The sequence below is a fragment of the Myodes glareolus genome, chromosome 20 (assembly GCF_982192425.1).
Source record: "Myodes glareolus chromosome 20, mMyoGla1.1, whole genome shotgun sequence".
Lineage (NCBI taxonomy): Eukaryota > Metazoa > Chordata > Mammalia > Rodentia > Cricetidae > Myodes > Myodes glareolus.
The window spans coordinates 50373067-50387583 of NC_142045.1; the positions used below are offsets into that span (position 1 = coordinate 50373067).

Sequence of the window (14517 nt, forward strand, 5' to 3'; positions counted from 1 at the left end):
CTGCTCATTTAGGTAATAAGACACCTTCCTATGTGGCCAAGGACAACAGCTGGAGAACCTGAATCTACACAATCTGAGTTCACGTCACTGTCATGAAGAATGATGGCAGATCAAAGAGCGCATGTCTTGAGTTTAAAGATAAAAACCCTGGGAAGGAAAAAGAAAACGCTGAACATGTCTGATTTCTGTGAAACAGAAGAGGATTCAATATGGCGATTCTGGAAAGAGGCAGTGCTTTGGTGCCATGGGCAGCAGGCAGTGAAGGCTTGGTGACCACAGCCCTGCAGCAGTGTTCACACACACCTCATGAGTTCTGGAGACCACACCCAGGGCTTCACGTGTGCAGCCTTTACAAAACAGCGCACTAAGAAAGCCTAGTGACTGTGGTCATGTGCATCTGCATCTGTGTCTGTAGTTCTAAAAAGAGTGGTCTACACCCCAAAACAAAGCAAGATGTTACATCACACACTGCCAGACTAGTGAAAGTCTGTTTATTGTGGTGCTAACATTTTTATGCGGTTGGTTCGGTATTTCTCACGAAAGTTAAAATCCAAGTAGTCCTGAATAATCGCCATCTGCAATGCAGGACACAGACAACTGCAGGCCCTGAACATTCCCAGGATGGCTGCACTTCACCTGCCAGAAAAAGAACTCGGCAGCTTATCAACAGTGTCCCGGATCTCCAGTTCTTATTACCACCCCATAAATCTCAACAGATGAAGCTGAAAAGTCCACATGGAATACAACACCCGAACCACACGAAGAAAATACAGAATATTTATTCATTTCTTTCTACTAGAAAGAACATGCTGTTCTTAGACTAATGGATGATCAGTTGTCAGGAGTTGCTTTTGGAGAATGATCAATGAATTCCTTCTCGGGGGTTGGGTAATGAAACCAGGGCCCGTCACCCCGGGACCGCATCAGTCTTCGAACTTCCTGCTCCTTTAACCTGAAACAAAGAGAATAGGAACAGTGAGCGTGCGCATGGACGCAGGCAGGTGCAGTCACTTCTGCAGTCAGCGCAGGCTCCTCAGAAAACAGAACAGAACCACCATAGCACAGTTACACTGCTCATGGGTCCAAGTCAGCATGCCAGACACATAGCTGACCATCCATGTTCCTGTCCACAACAGCCAAGATATGGAAGCAGCCTAGCAGTCCATCAACAGATGAATGGATAAGAAAATGTGGCGCATGTGCACAATGGAATTCTATTCGGTCACAAAGAAAAATGCAATCACGCCATATGCAGAAAAACCCATGAAGCTGGAGATCATCATGTTAAATGGCAAAGCCAGACGAGCATACTGTGTTTGGATTCCTAGGTGGAATCCAGATTTCATACACACTGATTATATACAGATTATACAGATATACACAGGATAAAAGGCAGATGGAGAACTATTGGGGCCAGTGGGAGGAAGGGAGGAGGACAGGAAGAGATCAACAGGAAAGAGGAGAGCAGATAAGAGAAGGTAAATGGGAGGTGAAGATGATTAATGTACAATGAAATGTGTTTATGAAGTTGATGCCATCAGGGAAGCCATTATTTTATACACTAAAAATTAATAAAAAAATAAAATGATCCAACAATCCCAGCTACAGATTTAATCAATCACTGTACACGTGAGAGTCTGGCTTTGATGCACACAGTCACAGTGGCAGACGCCCACTACACCTCTACCAAGTCAGGGACTCCTGACTTTGCCCATGTCACGTCCACAGTAAAAGCCTCACTTACACTGATCAGGTCTCCCCACAGGCCCTGCCCCGTGGCTGTGTGACAATGCTTGACTGTCTTCCCACCTTTTCAACGCTAGCACAGCTGGCTACAGAATGCCTACCAATGTGAGAGTCCTGTGCTGCAGGTGATGTCCCCCTCGTGGAGGGCCTACTGTCTCTGCTATCACTGTTAGGAAAGGCAACTTCTCCACAGGAAGTGGAGTCTCTATCACCAGCATCTGAGGGGCCTACATGTGACATTCAGTTGTTAAATCAGAAGGGAAAAATCAGAGCCAAGAAAACCATCCTCAACTCAGTGCCAAACTCAGCCTTTTGAACTGGGTGATCTGGACTACACAAGAAGCCTTCCCTACAATACATCCAAGACCACCCCTTCACTATCAACCCTTGACCCTCCAAAATACACAAATTAATCTTTTTATGACCAGAAATGGGGAACTGCAAAAATCATTTCATAGGCATTAACTACCTTTCTAACTATGAGATTATAGACCTCTGTACCTGTGACCTGAAGAGCACACTTACTCAACTTTTTACAATGAATTATATTCAATCCTTCTTTTCCCTACTCTTCTAAATATAATTACACAAAATGGGTAACTATCGTAATTAAAGAAAGAGTTCACAAATTTGAGGAGTGGAGGGGGAGAGTTGAAGGGACCAGAAATGATGCAAATATAGTACTCATGTAGAAAGTTCTTATAAAAATAAAAAAAATTAAGTAACAAAACAAAATAAGATACAGCCAAAAAACAAAATAACAAAACCCCTAAGGCTGAGGAAATGGCTCAGTCAGTAAAGAGCTGGCCTTGCAAGGATGTGATTTCAATCTCAAAACCTATGTAAAATCATCTGGGCTCATATTCCAATGCTGAGGAGGCAGAAACAGATCCTGGAGGCGCTAGCCAACTGCACTGATGTAACCTAATATCAGACGAGCATTTCCTCTAGAGACAGGTCCAAAAGGGTTGCATATGGTAGTTTCTAATCGCTATATTACAGGGCAGTTTCTATGACTTCTATGACATGTGGAGTAGGTGCTGTGTGCACAGAGCAGCCTATTCAAGAGTCCTTTCCAGGGCTGGAGAGAGAGCTGCTGCTTCACATCTGCTGGCTCACAAAGGCCTGCAACTCTAGCTCCAGAAGATCTGATGCCCTCTTGTGGCCTCCCAGGGTCTGCACACACAGAGACATATACCCATAACTAGAGAGAGAGAGAGAGAGAGAGAGAGAGAGGGAGGGAGGGAGGGAGGGAGGGAGGGAGGGAGGGAGGGAGGGAGGGAGGGAGGGAGAGGGAGGGAGGGAGGGAGGGAGGGAGAGAGAGAGACACAGAGAAACATTCCTTTCAATAAGAGCCAGCATCTCCCCTCCCACCAGGCACACCTTCTCCCCAGCCTCATGACCTATTAACCCTTTCCAGCCCTTTCTCCTACCTCAAGTCAGCCTTTTCAGACTCAATCTGGAGGATAGCCAGGGTTTTTTCATAATTCTTTTCGGGACAATCATAGAAAGTTCGGGCAATCCATCTTGATATTGGGTGCTAAGGGAAAATTGGTTTGGAATCAGTTACCTTCCCAAGGAGGCTTGCTCTTCTGGTTGACTGCTGTTCATGTCAACAACTTTCACATGTGTTAAACCATGGCCACCACTAGGTTCACACTCTTTTGTCCCACGTCTGAGATAAGCACCAAGGTGGTAGCATTTGATCAGTCTGCTTCAGTTCTGAGCCTGTGTGCTCCCTTCACACCGCACTTGGGGCTGCAGCTTAAGGGCAGGGCAGGGCAGGGCAGGGCAGGGCAGGGCAGGGCAGGGGCAAACCAGAGGCTACTGATCCAAATGCAAAGATCTTTCCACCAGACTACATAAATAAGCAGATTTAATTTAGCCTATTAAGGTTTAACATAATTTTTTAATGAAAAGGTACTAATAATCTTTACTTACAAAAAATTAAAAAATATTGTGGGCTAAGAAAGTGGCTCAACAGTTTAGATCACTGGCTGCTCTTGCAGAGGATCTGAGTTCAATCCCCAGCATCCACACAGTGGCTCATAGCCATCAGTAACTCCAGGTTACTCCTCAGGTACCAAGCACACATGTGGAGCACATTCATATATTTAGGCAAAACACCCAATCATATAAAATAAATCTAAAAAATAATTTTTAAGTTTCAAATGCACCATCTACTTGATGTAAAGAACTGAAAATCTATATCATAACTGCCTAATTAAGACATTTACCACAACATTAATAAGCTATCCAATAAGAATTCTAAAGAGCTATGCAAACCTTGTAATACTCCCAGTGTTCTGGGATGTAGCCTTCTGGGATTTCTGCGAGTTCAGCTTCACCTAGTGAGAGAAAATGATGATGACCCCAGGTTAGCACTGACGGTCACCAGAAGCAGTCAGCAGCCAGCTTCTCATGGTTTCAAGGGCTGCTTCCTCTAATGTGCTAATTCACAGGGGAAGACCAGTCCCCTTGGGAGTGGCTTTTATCCATGTTCTAAGTGTAAGACAGGACCTCCAACATCTCAGCAGAGCCTCCCATTTTGTTCTTATATAAAGAGACATAATAAAGGACACACTGTTTGTTTTTACTTTTTGCTCCTCTGTAAATCTACCAGACAGAATATTCTAAGATTCAAAATAATTCAGTGATGTGGGTCCCCTCTGTATGCTGTGAATACCATTGGTTAACAAAGAAGCTCCTTTGGGCCTATTGCAATGCAGAATAGGGCAAGGCGGAAATTCCAAGCAGAGATAGAAGAGAAAAGAAGGCAGAGTCAGAGAGAAGCCATGTAGCTGGGATGGAACCTTACCAGTAGGCCAAAACCACATGGCGATACACAGATTAATAGAAATGGGTTAATTTAAGATGTCAGAGTTAGCTAGAAATACGCTTAAGCAATTGTCCAGACAGTATTGTAATTAATACAGTTTCTATGTGATTATTTTGGGTCTGGGCAACTCGAAAACAAAAGAGCAGCCCTCTTACTACAATTCAGCATTTTAAGACACTGCTCAGAAGACCTTTAGTGTGTATTTGATGTTAGAGACTCAGGGTGAAGCTTAATACTCTCTCTCAGTCAGTCAGTGCCTGCCTCTGTCTGTCGGTGTGTATGTGTGTTTGTGTCTGTCTGTCTGTCTCTTTCATTCTCTTCCCCACTGTCACTCTATTTCCCTGATCCAGCTTGTCAGGGCTGATTCTGTAAAAGGAAATGTAGTGGTTTGAATAAGAATGCCCCCCACCATGCCATTTATTTGAATGCTCACCAGGGAGCAGAACTGTTGAAAGGATTAGGAGGATAAGGAGGTGTGGCCTTGTTAGAGGAAGTGTATCACGGAGGCTGGGTTTTGAAGTTTAAAAAGTTCACCAGATGCAGCTTCTCTTTCTGCTTATGGATCAGGATGTAGCTCTCTCAACTACTGCTCCAGCACCATGTATGCCCCCACCATGATAGTGAGTTAAGCCTCCAAAACTGTAAGCAAGCCTTCAATTCAATGTTCCTTTTCTAAGAGTGGCTGTGGTCATGGTGTTGCTTCACAGCAATAAAACAGTGGCTAGGACAAGGGAGAAGGAAGATGAGGCTTCAGAAGCCACCTCCTCTGCAGAAATGTGATGAGGGATTCCCCTCTGTATGCTGTGATTACCACTGGTTAATAAAAAACTGCTTTGAGCCTATAGCAGAGCAGAGCAGAACAGAGGTAGGTGGGGAGAACTAAACTGAATGCTGGGAGAAGGAAGGCGGAATCAGGAGAAGCCATGTAGCCCTACCAGAGACAGATGCCAGAACTTTACCTGGTAAGCCACAGTCACGTGGCAATACACAGATTAATAGAGATGGGTTAAATTAAAATATAGGAGTTAGCCAGAAATAAGCTTAAGCTATTGGCCAAACAGTATTGCAAATAACATGATTTCTGTGTGATTATTTTAGGTCTGAGCTGTCAGACGGCTGGGAAACAAACAAGTGACCTCCCTACAACAGAGATGTCCCCACAGGCTCTCGTGTTATTTGAAAGGTCCCAGAGCTTTTAGGAGGTGGTACCTTGAGAGAGGAACTAGTGACTAAGAGCAGTCTTTAAAGGTCAAGACCGCCCTAGTCCCAGCAAGCTTCCCCTGCTTCCTGGTGCCTTCCCACTCCAGCATCCACCTCATGGCAAACCAGTGTCTCTCTGAAACCATGACAAAATGAACCTTCCTTCCTTATACTGTCTGTGACAAATGTTTAGTCAGAGCAAAGCAAATGTAAGTAATGGAAATGTTCATAATTTCCTTTTTAAAAACTTGTATATATGTTTACCAATGTTATCATTTCGTGGAGTGAGCCTAGATGATGTACTTACCAATAAATACATTCACCAGCGTTATGCCAATCAGAACTGGAACCCCAGTCAACATAAGGTAGAATTTCTATGAGGAAAAAGAAAGCAGTTTCTCATGATCTTCCCTACTTCTCACACTGAAATTATCCTCATTCAATTTCTTTAATATCCTTACTAAAGAAACATGTCAATTCAGGAATCAGAATCACTGATTTCTGTTATTTTCCTCTCTCTGATTTAGTTCTTAAACACAACTATTTAGCACAATACAATATATGTGAAATGACTTTTGACTTCTTGGTTAAAACAATGCAATAAAGAACACTCTGTCTGAACTGGGCAGTGGTGGTGCATGCCTTTAATCCCAGCACTCAGGAGGCAGAGGCAGGCGGATCTTTGTGAGTTCGAGGCCAGCCTGGTCTACAGGAGCTAGTTCCAGGACAGGTACCAAAACTACAGAGAAACCTGGTCTCGAAAATCAAAAAGAAAAAGAAAAAAAAAAAAAGAACACACTGTCTGTATTGGGACGAAGTATGGAAACAGTAGAATTTCAGTCACTGAATGTCACTGGAGTTGGTCATGGTAAGAAGGCACTCATGCCCATGATAGCACACACCTGGGGACCCAGCATTTGGGAGGTGGAGGCAGGAGGAACAGGAGTTGTGAGTTTGAGGCCCGCCTGGGATAGCACAAGGTCCTGTGCCAGGTTTTAAAAAGAGGACTAAGAAGAAGCAGTGAAAGCGGGGGAGGGGGGTCTCAAGTAGCTGGAGTCCGTGGTGAGCATTTCAGGGGCAGTGATAGAGTCTGAACAAGCCTCCATTTTTAAGCCTCTGGTTGTTACTTCTTTAAGACGATGAGATACACACAAGTAGCATACTAAATAAGCGGGATTATTTGCGCTCCTGCTATATTAAGAATATTCCCTTAAAAATCAGTACTCAAATGGCAAAAATTTCTTTAAAAATCACATCCTAAAATAGAGGTGCTTCACTAGAAATCTTCCAGTGAGTCTTTTGCAGATTTATTTTTATACTTAAAGAGGAAACACACTTGGGACTTCAGACCCCATCCCCAGCAGCAGGAATGGCTGGCACTCGGTCTGTGGTCAATATAAACCCTTGCTTTGAAAAGGTTCTAATTAACTTTTAAAAATATAGCAGCAAATCAAGACCTTACTACACAATCTCAGCATCCCCTGAGGGAAAATAGTGATTTTAAAATGAAAGACGTCTCCGAAATGGAACCCCCTCCCCCAAACATCCTGTAGTTAAGGACATTTTCAACTTACCAGCAACCTCAAAAAGCGACTGTCGTAGTACGAAGTAGGCTTGATGACGAACAGTCTCTTGCCATGGTCCCCACTGTGCCGCACAGGAGCTGGAAATGCGAGACTGTTTAACAGGGCTCATGCAGGGGGTGGGCAGAGGAGACCGTGGGGCATTGTGAGTAAATATGCTTTGCCTGCACATCAGAAGGGGCAGAGCACACCACAAAGACTGACTGTTCCCAAAGATAGCTCCTGCTGCTGCTGCTGCTATTTTCTTCTCGTTTCTAGTAGTAACCAGGTGAAGCCCAGTCTTCACACACATGCTGGAAAGTGTTCCGCAGTTACAGAGCGCTGCTCAGTTCAATGCCTGTAGCAGCATCGAGCAATCATCTCAGTATACCTTAGAAACAGGCAGGAAAGGCAAACGCTCCTAACAAACTGCTAACCTCGGCTTTCCTGACAATAAATGAACATGTTAAAGCTACCTACAAGACAAAGGTGAGCAATGCCTCCTAGCACAAGAACGTGGAAGGCAGGAAGCTGCTGCAACACAGACAGACAGGACCAGCAGTGTCTACTCCAATCTCCTGCAGAAACTTGATTATTACAGACTACACACTCTATCATGTGTGTGTGTGTGTGCGCGTGCGCGCGTTAGGCTAAACTCAGGGTCTTGCATATGTCAGTCAGGTACTTCTACCACCAAGCTATACCTCATCCATCATATCGTGACAAAATCCATTTGTAAGTCATCTCTGACTAAGAGTATCCTCCTCCTCAAATCAAAGATTTGGAATGATTTCAGCCTTGTTGGAGATAAGTGGAGGTGGAGTGTGCCTCCTGAATCCCTTCTCTGCTCTTGTCCCATGGAGACTGATAAGACACCATCAGCGGCTTGCCCAGAAGAACCACTGTTATTCAGAGGGGCTGGCTATGCTTCTGCTCAGATTCCCATTGAAGCAACTGCACCCATCACAGCAAAGGAAACCCAAAAATGAACCCGCCTGAAATTCCTAGATGGTGATACTAAGAAGATGTAAGATGTAAGAGAGAACGGTACCCTTTATTCATGTTCAATGGCAAGAACTGCTCCCCCTCACCTCCACCCCCGCCCCCGCCTTTTAGGACCACAGAACATATCCTGCAGGAAGCTGATGCTGTTCCATCAGATGACACGCTCCCTTTGACACGCCATGTGCCCAGGGATGTGCACAATTGTCCTTTGGTGTCAGCATCCATGAGGAACTAGTTTGGGTACCATGGATACGAAAATCTCCAGATGATTAAGAACCTTAAATAAAATGGCATCGGCACAAGAACACGCACACATTCTCCTATATGCTCTAATTTCTAGGTTTATAATACTGAGTACAGTGAATGACATGTAAACCATTGCTATACTGTATTGTTGGGAGAATAATAACAAGGGGTTATAGGAGCAATTTATTTTTCTAAATATTTCAACCATAATTGGCTGGATCTGTGAATGTTGGCAAGTAAGTGAACACAGAGGACTATAGTTAGCCTAAAAAAAATGCAATCCATCCAAAGGATCTCTCAAAAGCCCCAGGATCTAGACTCCTATGAATGACCTAAGTGGGTAAAGACAGTGTGGTGGTTTGAACAAGAATGGCCCCCATAGATTCATATCTGAATGCTTAGGGATTGGCCTTGGAGGAAGTGTCACTGGGAATGGGCCCTGGAGCTTCAGAGCTCAAGCCAGGCCCCGTGTCTCACCCTCCTGCTGCCTGCCTATCTAGTGGAGACCTCTAGGCTACTTTCCCAGTGCCCACCTTTCTCTTTCAACCAGAGAACAGAGGAAGGACTAAATTATACGTAGCTTCAGTGAACGATCATTACAACTGTATAGCAAACACAAAACAAACAGCGGGCACTTAGGAGGCAGAGACTGGAGGAGAGTTCTAAGTTCCAGGCCAACCAGGGGCACCTGGCGAGTGAGACCTGTATCAATGTTTCATGCCCCCCAAAAAAGAACAATGGAAGAAAGCTTGGACTGGCTGCATTAGAGGAATATTAATGAGGTTAGCAAAGTGAACTGCTTTCTCTTTGTTAATATGATTACCCAACTGTTTAACAATTACACTTGGTTAAATACGCCTGATGACTGCTACTCCCACCAGCCGTCCTGAAATCTACTTGAGAGTAGTCAACTTCCCACAGCCGAGGTCTCTGTTTGCTGAAGTGGGAGGGCCATCTGCTCACATTCTGAAAACATTAGAATGAGCAAGGCTTACAGGACTAAGTCTTCAATAAATGATTTTTTAAATTGTTATTTTTTTTAAGTGTGAATGGGTATGTGCAGGTGAATAAGCTGCCAATGGAGGTAAGAGACACGGTCCTGTAGTGGGGTCTAGTGGGGTCACTGTACCTACGGTAAACATTAGAATACAACAACAGTTTCTCACTGTATCTAGGGTAACAGTACAATGTATTAAACAAACACTAGAATGTTTGTCTAAGGTACCTAGACCTTGAAGAAATAATGGTAGAGAACTGTGACTGTTTTCTATGATTTATGGGGTTGTTTGTCTGAGGAAGTTTTCCATCCATTGCACGACACTGGTCACTAGACTATCCAGGCACACTTGGAGATCTTGAATTGCTGGGTACTGCACACAGTACACAATAAGGACTAAGGTTGCAGGGGTGGATTATTTCCTTCAGAGAACATATAGGATAGATTTAAGAGCTTTGGTATGAGGAACTTGTTGTACCCCAGACACAATCTTTGTGTACAATCAATGAATATGATTCTGAATGGAGGTTTGAGGTTCAGTTCACAGAAGCTATTCCTCCCTGCTGCCAGAGAGCCTAAAGTTACATTCTGGATAAGTATAAGTGATTATCCTTCTTTGAATGGCCTGCACAACACAGAACACCAGACAGGGTCCCTCAGAAGCTAGAGTTTAAAGGCTATTGTAAGATATGCTATGTGTTCTGGGAACTGAATCCAGGTCTTCTAGAAGAACAGCACTATTAACCACAGAGCCATCTCTCCAGCCCCCTCCAATAAATGGTTTTAAATATGTGAATCACTCAGGAAAGGTATTTAGAGTTTGCTGACTGTAAGTGATATCAAGATTGCATTTCAAATAATCAAAAACTGGTCATTCATTGTCTTTCCCTGTATTTTCAGATAAAAGTACCATTTTAATTATCTGGTCTAAAAATCTAAGTCCTCGTCATTATATCTGTCAGTCTTTCATCACTTAATGACAAACTGACGATGATTCTAAGAAGGGCTAGCGAGGTGGCTCAGAAGGGAGGGGCACTTGCTGTCAGGCCTCATAACCTGAGTTTGGTCATCAGATCCCACACAGTGGAAGAACTGATCCCACAAGTTGCCCTCTGACCTCTACACATATAGGCACTTCAGCTTTGTGTCCAGGCCCTCCTCCACCCCAATTAGGTCCTCACTACCTTCGGCCCCACTCTCTCAACATCTAGGTGTCCCAAAAGTCCCACATCCAGACACCAGAAAACCCACCCACTACTTCTGCCAACTCTGCCTGTTAAAATGATTATCTTCATTTTACTACTCCTTGTCTTAGTTCACAGTACGCTGTCCATATATCTGTTGGTCAGCTTTCCCCTACCTGAAAAATATCTGTGATACATTAGCTTTAGAATGGAAAGGGACTCAGAGTTTCCCATTTATAAGCTGGAAGTCTTGCTGGCTGAGCCTGTGGCAAAGCATGATGGGAGTATACAGCAGCACAAACTGCTCATCTTCTAGTGACCAGGAAGCAGAGAAAAGAAGAGGAGGGGCTGATGCCCCAATATTCCCTTCAAGGGCACAACTTCAATGGCAGGAAGACCTTAGACTGGAATTACACCTCTCAGATGCTCAATCCAGCTATTTGGAAGATTGGGGCAGGAGCATCACAGGTTCACTGCCATGCAGCAATCTTTGTACACTGTAAATATGTATCACTGTCACTGGTTAATAAAGAGCTGACTGGCCTACAGCTGGGCAGGAAGAGACTGGGTGGGAGGGTCAGACTAGGAGGGCTCTAGGAAGAAGAATGGTGGAGTCTGAGAGTCAGCAGCCAGATGCAGAGGGAGCAGAACGTATACAAAATGAGGTGACAAGCCATGAGTCATGTGGCAGCACATAAATAAATAAAAGTGATGTAGGAGAGTCTTATGTATTTCTGTTGCTTTCATTGGCTAATTAATAAAGAAACTGCTTGGCCTGATAGGTCAGAACATAGGAGGGTGGAGTAGACAGAACAGAATGGTGGGAAAAAGGGAAGTGAGGCAGACGCCATGATTCTCCTCTCCGAGACAGTCGCAGGTTAGAATCCTCCTGGTAAGCCACCACCTCGAGGTGCTACACAGCTTATTAGAAATGGGTTAGATCAATATGTAAGAGTTAGCCAATAAGAGGCTACAGATAATGGGCCAGGCAGTGTTTAAAAGAATACAGTTTCCATGTAATTATTTCGGGTAAAGCTAGCCCGGTGGGCGGTGGGAAGTGGCCCGCCGTTCATTCAACATAAAAGGGTTAATTTGAGTTATAAGAGCTAGTTAGTAACAAGCATAAGCTATCAGCCACGCTTTTATAATTATTAAGTCTCCGTGTCGGTTATTTGTGAACTGGCAAGTTGGAAAAGAAAAGTCTGACTACAGACAGTCTGCAATGCAGAGTGTATTCAAGACCAGCCTGGGCAACTTAGTGAGGCTCTGTCTCAAAAATTTATAAAGAGAAAGGAAAAAGAGGGCTTACTGACGCAGTCCAGGGGAAGGAACTCAGCTGACTCGCATATGCAAAAGCTTGTTTATCATCAGCAGTACCCAAGAAATAGGAACAGAAAATAAAATAAAAGGGCAAATCTCATGCTGTACTTTCTAATTTGTTTTGAAGAGACTAATGCACAGGTGCAGGCTCATGGTGCCAGAAATGTCTCCGACTCCGCTTTTCACAGCTGCTCGGTCAAGTGTCTACAATGATCATCTTCCAGATGAGGAAGGAAGAGCAGGACCAAGAGGTGTGCACTCAAGGTCATGAAGCTTCTAAATTCTGCAACCAGGATTTAAATCGCAGTCTAGTGCCAGAGAAAAGAAGACGGGGGAGGGGCTTAACAACCTTTCTGTGTTTCTCAAGAAAATGTGGAAGAGAAGACTTTCAGGAGACAAAGGCACAGGACGCCTAGGAAAGTAGTGATACGGTGAAACAACCATGGTGGGAACAAGCAGCTACTAGGCATTCCCGGTTCTCATCAGAAAGATCATCGCTCCCTATGAGCCTGTCAAAACCGCAAGGGTAGGGAATAGTACAGAAAGAGGAACCTGGGAGCCTTCAGTTTAGCTAGACTCCATCAAGCACTCTTTGGGGGAGAATTTGAGGGTTCTCCGCTTGGATAGCTGAGGATATATTTGTAGTAAGAAAAAAAAAAGGTTTGCAAAAAGATTTTACCAAGTAGTGTGTTAGCACATAAAGTTTGCATTAAGCTTAAATTCCTGCTGGCAATTTTAAAAGCACTGATCCTGTGCAGCATAATCCAGAAGGCCCCTATGCATACGGCCTCCTTACATAATGGTGCCACTTAACTTGAGAGAAAAAGGGTAAAATAGAACAAGATGTTTAGAGACTGGTTTTAGGGTAAAATTTTCATTTCTGTGTACTTCACAAGGCAAATAAACAGCGTATCTCTGACCAAGAGGAATTAACACTTAAACCGTGCCTGACACTTAACAGGCGCTCAGTAAATATCGGCCACCATTATTGCTAACATAGCAGAACGGCAAATTATTCTTAATATTAGTTAAATCGGTTTCCTCTTTTGTAAAATGAGGGGATAACATGGCATTTACTTTTCAGAGTCTTTGGAGAGAGAAAAAGAGATCGAATACTAAATAAACCATGTTTACTCTTCTAGAAAGCAGAGGTAATCAGGCCAGGTTCCTAGGCCCTCACTATGACTGTCCTGAGCCCTGAGCTCTTTAGTCCTTCCTCTTCGGCCCCTTCCAATCACTGCGACCTTTTAAGGCAGTTCCTCATGTTGTGGTGACCCCCAACCACATAAAATAGTTGTAATTTTGCTATTGTTATGAATCGTAATGTAAATATCTGTATTTTCCAATGTCTCAAGAGACCCCTGTGAAAGAGGTCGTAACTCACAGGTTGAGAAGCACTGCCAAGAGTAAAGTTACGGCTGCATTAACATACAACAGACACAATCTGGGCTCAACTTAGCATTTACACATTCACTAACACTATAGTCTTTTATAAAACAAACAATATTTTTGTGGACTTCTAGAACCTCGTGAGCTCCACAGACAGTTACTATTGTGCCTAAGGCAGCTGTCACCTGGTGCCTTTTGACACCGTGTCTATGAGCATCATCCCAGCCTTCACTTCAGTTTACCGGCGGGTTAGAACCAGCCGCAAGTGCCCACCTATCCAGATTCGGCCGTGAGCCCGGCGCTGCGGCGCAAGCCTGTACTCCCAGCGCTCGGGAACTGGGGACTGAGGGTGGGAAGTTCGGACCTCCGGTCTCACTGGCCGAGACCTGGTCAATAACAAATGTGTTGCCCTGGGAGACGCGGACGGCAGCTCCACTCCTGTCTGGTCTGGCCTTAAGGAAGCAGCAGCCGGCACGGTGAGTGACATCGTGCTTCACGCACGCTAAAACAAGGCCATCGGATTTCTGCAGCAGCCCCTCACACAGCCAGTCTAGAAACCTCAGCCTCGTCTAGAAACCCCAGGTCAACTTCGTCCCTGCTCCCTCGCTCGGAGGCCCCCAAGGTCACCTGGAAACAGCCCTCCCACCTCTCACCCGCGTCTCCGAGGCCTGCACCCACCGACAGTCTTCGGAAAGCTCCGTGTGAGAAAGCTTCCGACTCCGAGTCTAGCGCCAGCACGGCGGACAGACAGCGCTGTCAGCGCGGTGACCGAAGCCCGCTGCAGCAGGCTCATAGCCGCCATGGCTACTCCGGGCAGGAGAGGAAGTGGGGTAAGCAACGGGAGCCGGGAGGGACAATCCACCTGTGAGGGCGAAAGCTAGCGGCGGCCATGTTAAGTAAGGGCAGTGGCAGGTTCCTGTTCGCTTCACGTGTGGGCGCTCGCGGGCAGACCTGAAGACGTCGTGGGTAGGAAGCTCGAAGAGAGCCGATAGAAGCACTATGGTGGATAAGGAGTGGGGGGGTGGGGGG

At 44.9% G+C, this 14517-nt stretch overlaps 1 protein-coding gene across 1 annotated transcript; it reads right to left on the reverse strand.

Annotated features, from left to right (window-relative positions):
- Positions 1 to 763: 763 nt before the first annotated feature.
- On the reverse strand, positions 764 to 14326 carry Ndufb5 (NADH:ubiquinone oxidoreductase subunit B5). Its single transcript, XM_048429943.2, has 6 exons — positions 14167 to 14326; positions 7360 to 7448; positions 6093 to 6159; positions 4033 to 4094; positions 3180 to 3286; positions 764 to 952 (listed from the first exon to the last, which is right to left on the reverse strand). Exons 1-6 carry the CDS (start codon positions 14288 to 14290, stop codon positions 832 to 834), a joined length of 570 nt encoding a protein of 189 aa, XP_048285900.1. The 5' UTR covers positions 14291 to 14326; the 3' UTR covers positions 764 to 831.
- Between the last annotated feature and the right edge of the window lie 191 nt (positions 14327 to 14517).

Coding starts and splice junctions, on each gene's coding strand:
- Ndufb5 (XM_048429943.2), bottom strand. CDS start 14,290: ATGGCGGCTATGAGCCTGCTGCAGCGGGCTTCGGTCACCGCGCTGACA. Junction 4,095..6,092: donor GCTGGTGAATGTATTTATTG/GTAAGTACATCA, acceptor TTCTCTCACTAG/GTGAAGCTGAACTCGCAGAA. Junction 953..3,179: donor TCTGAAAAGGCTGACTTGAG/GTAGGAGAAAGG, acceptor TCTTTGTTTCAG/GTTAAAGGAGCAGGAAGTTC.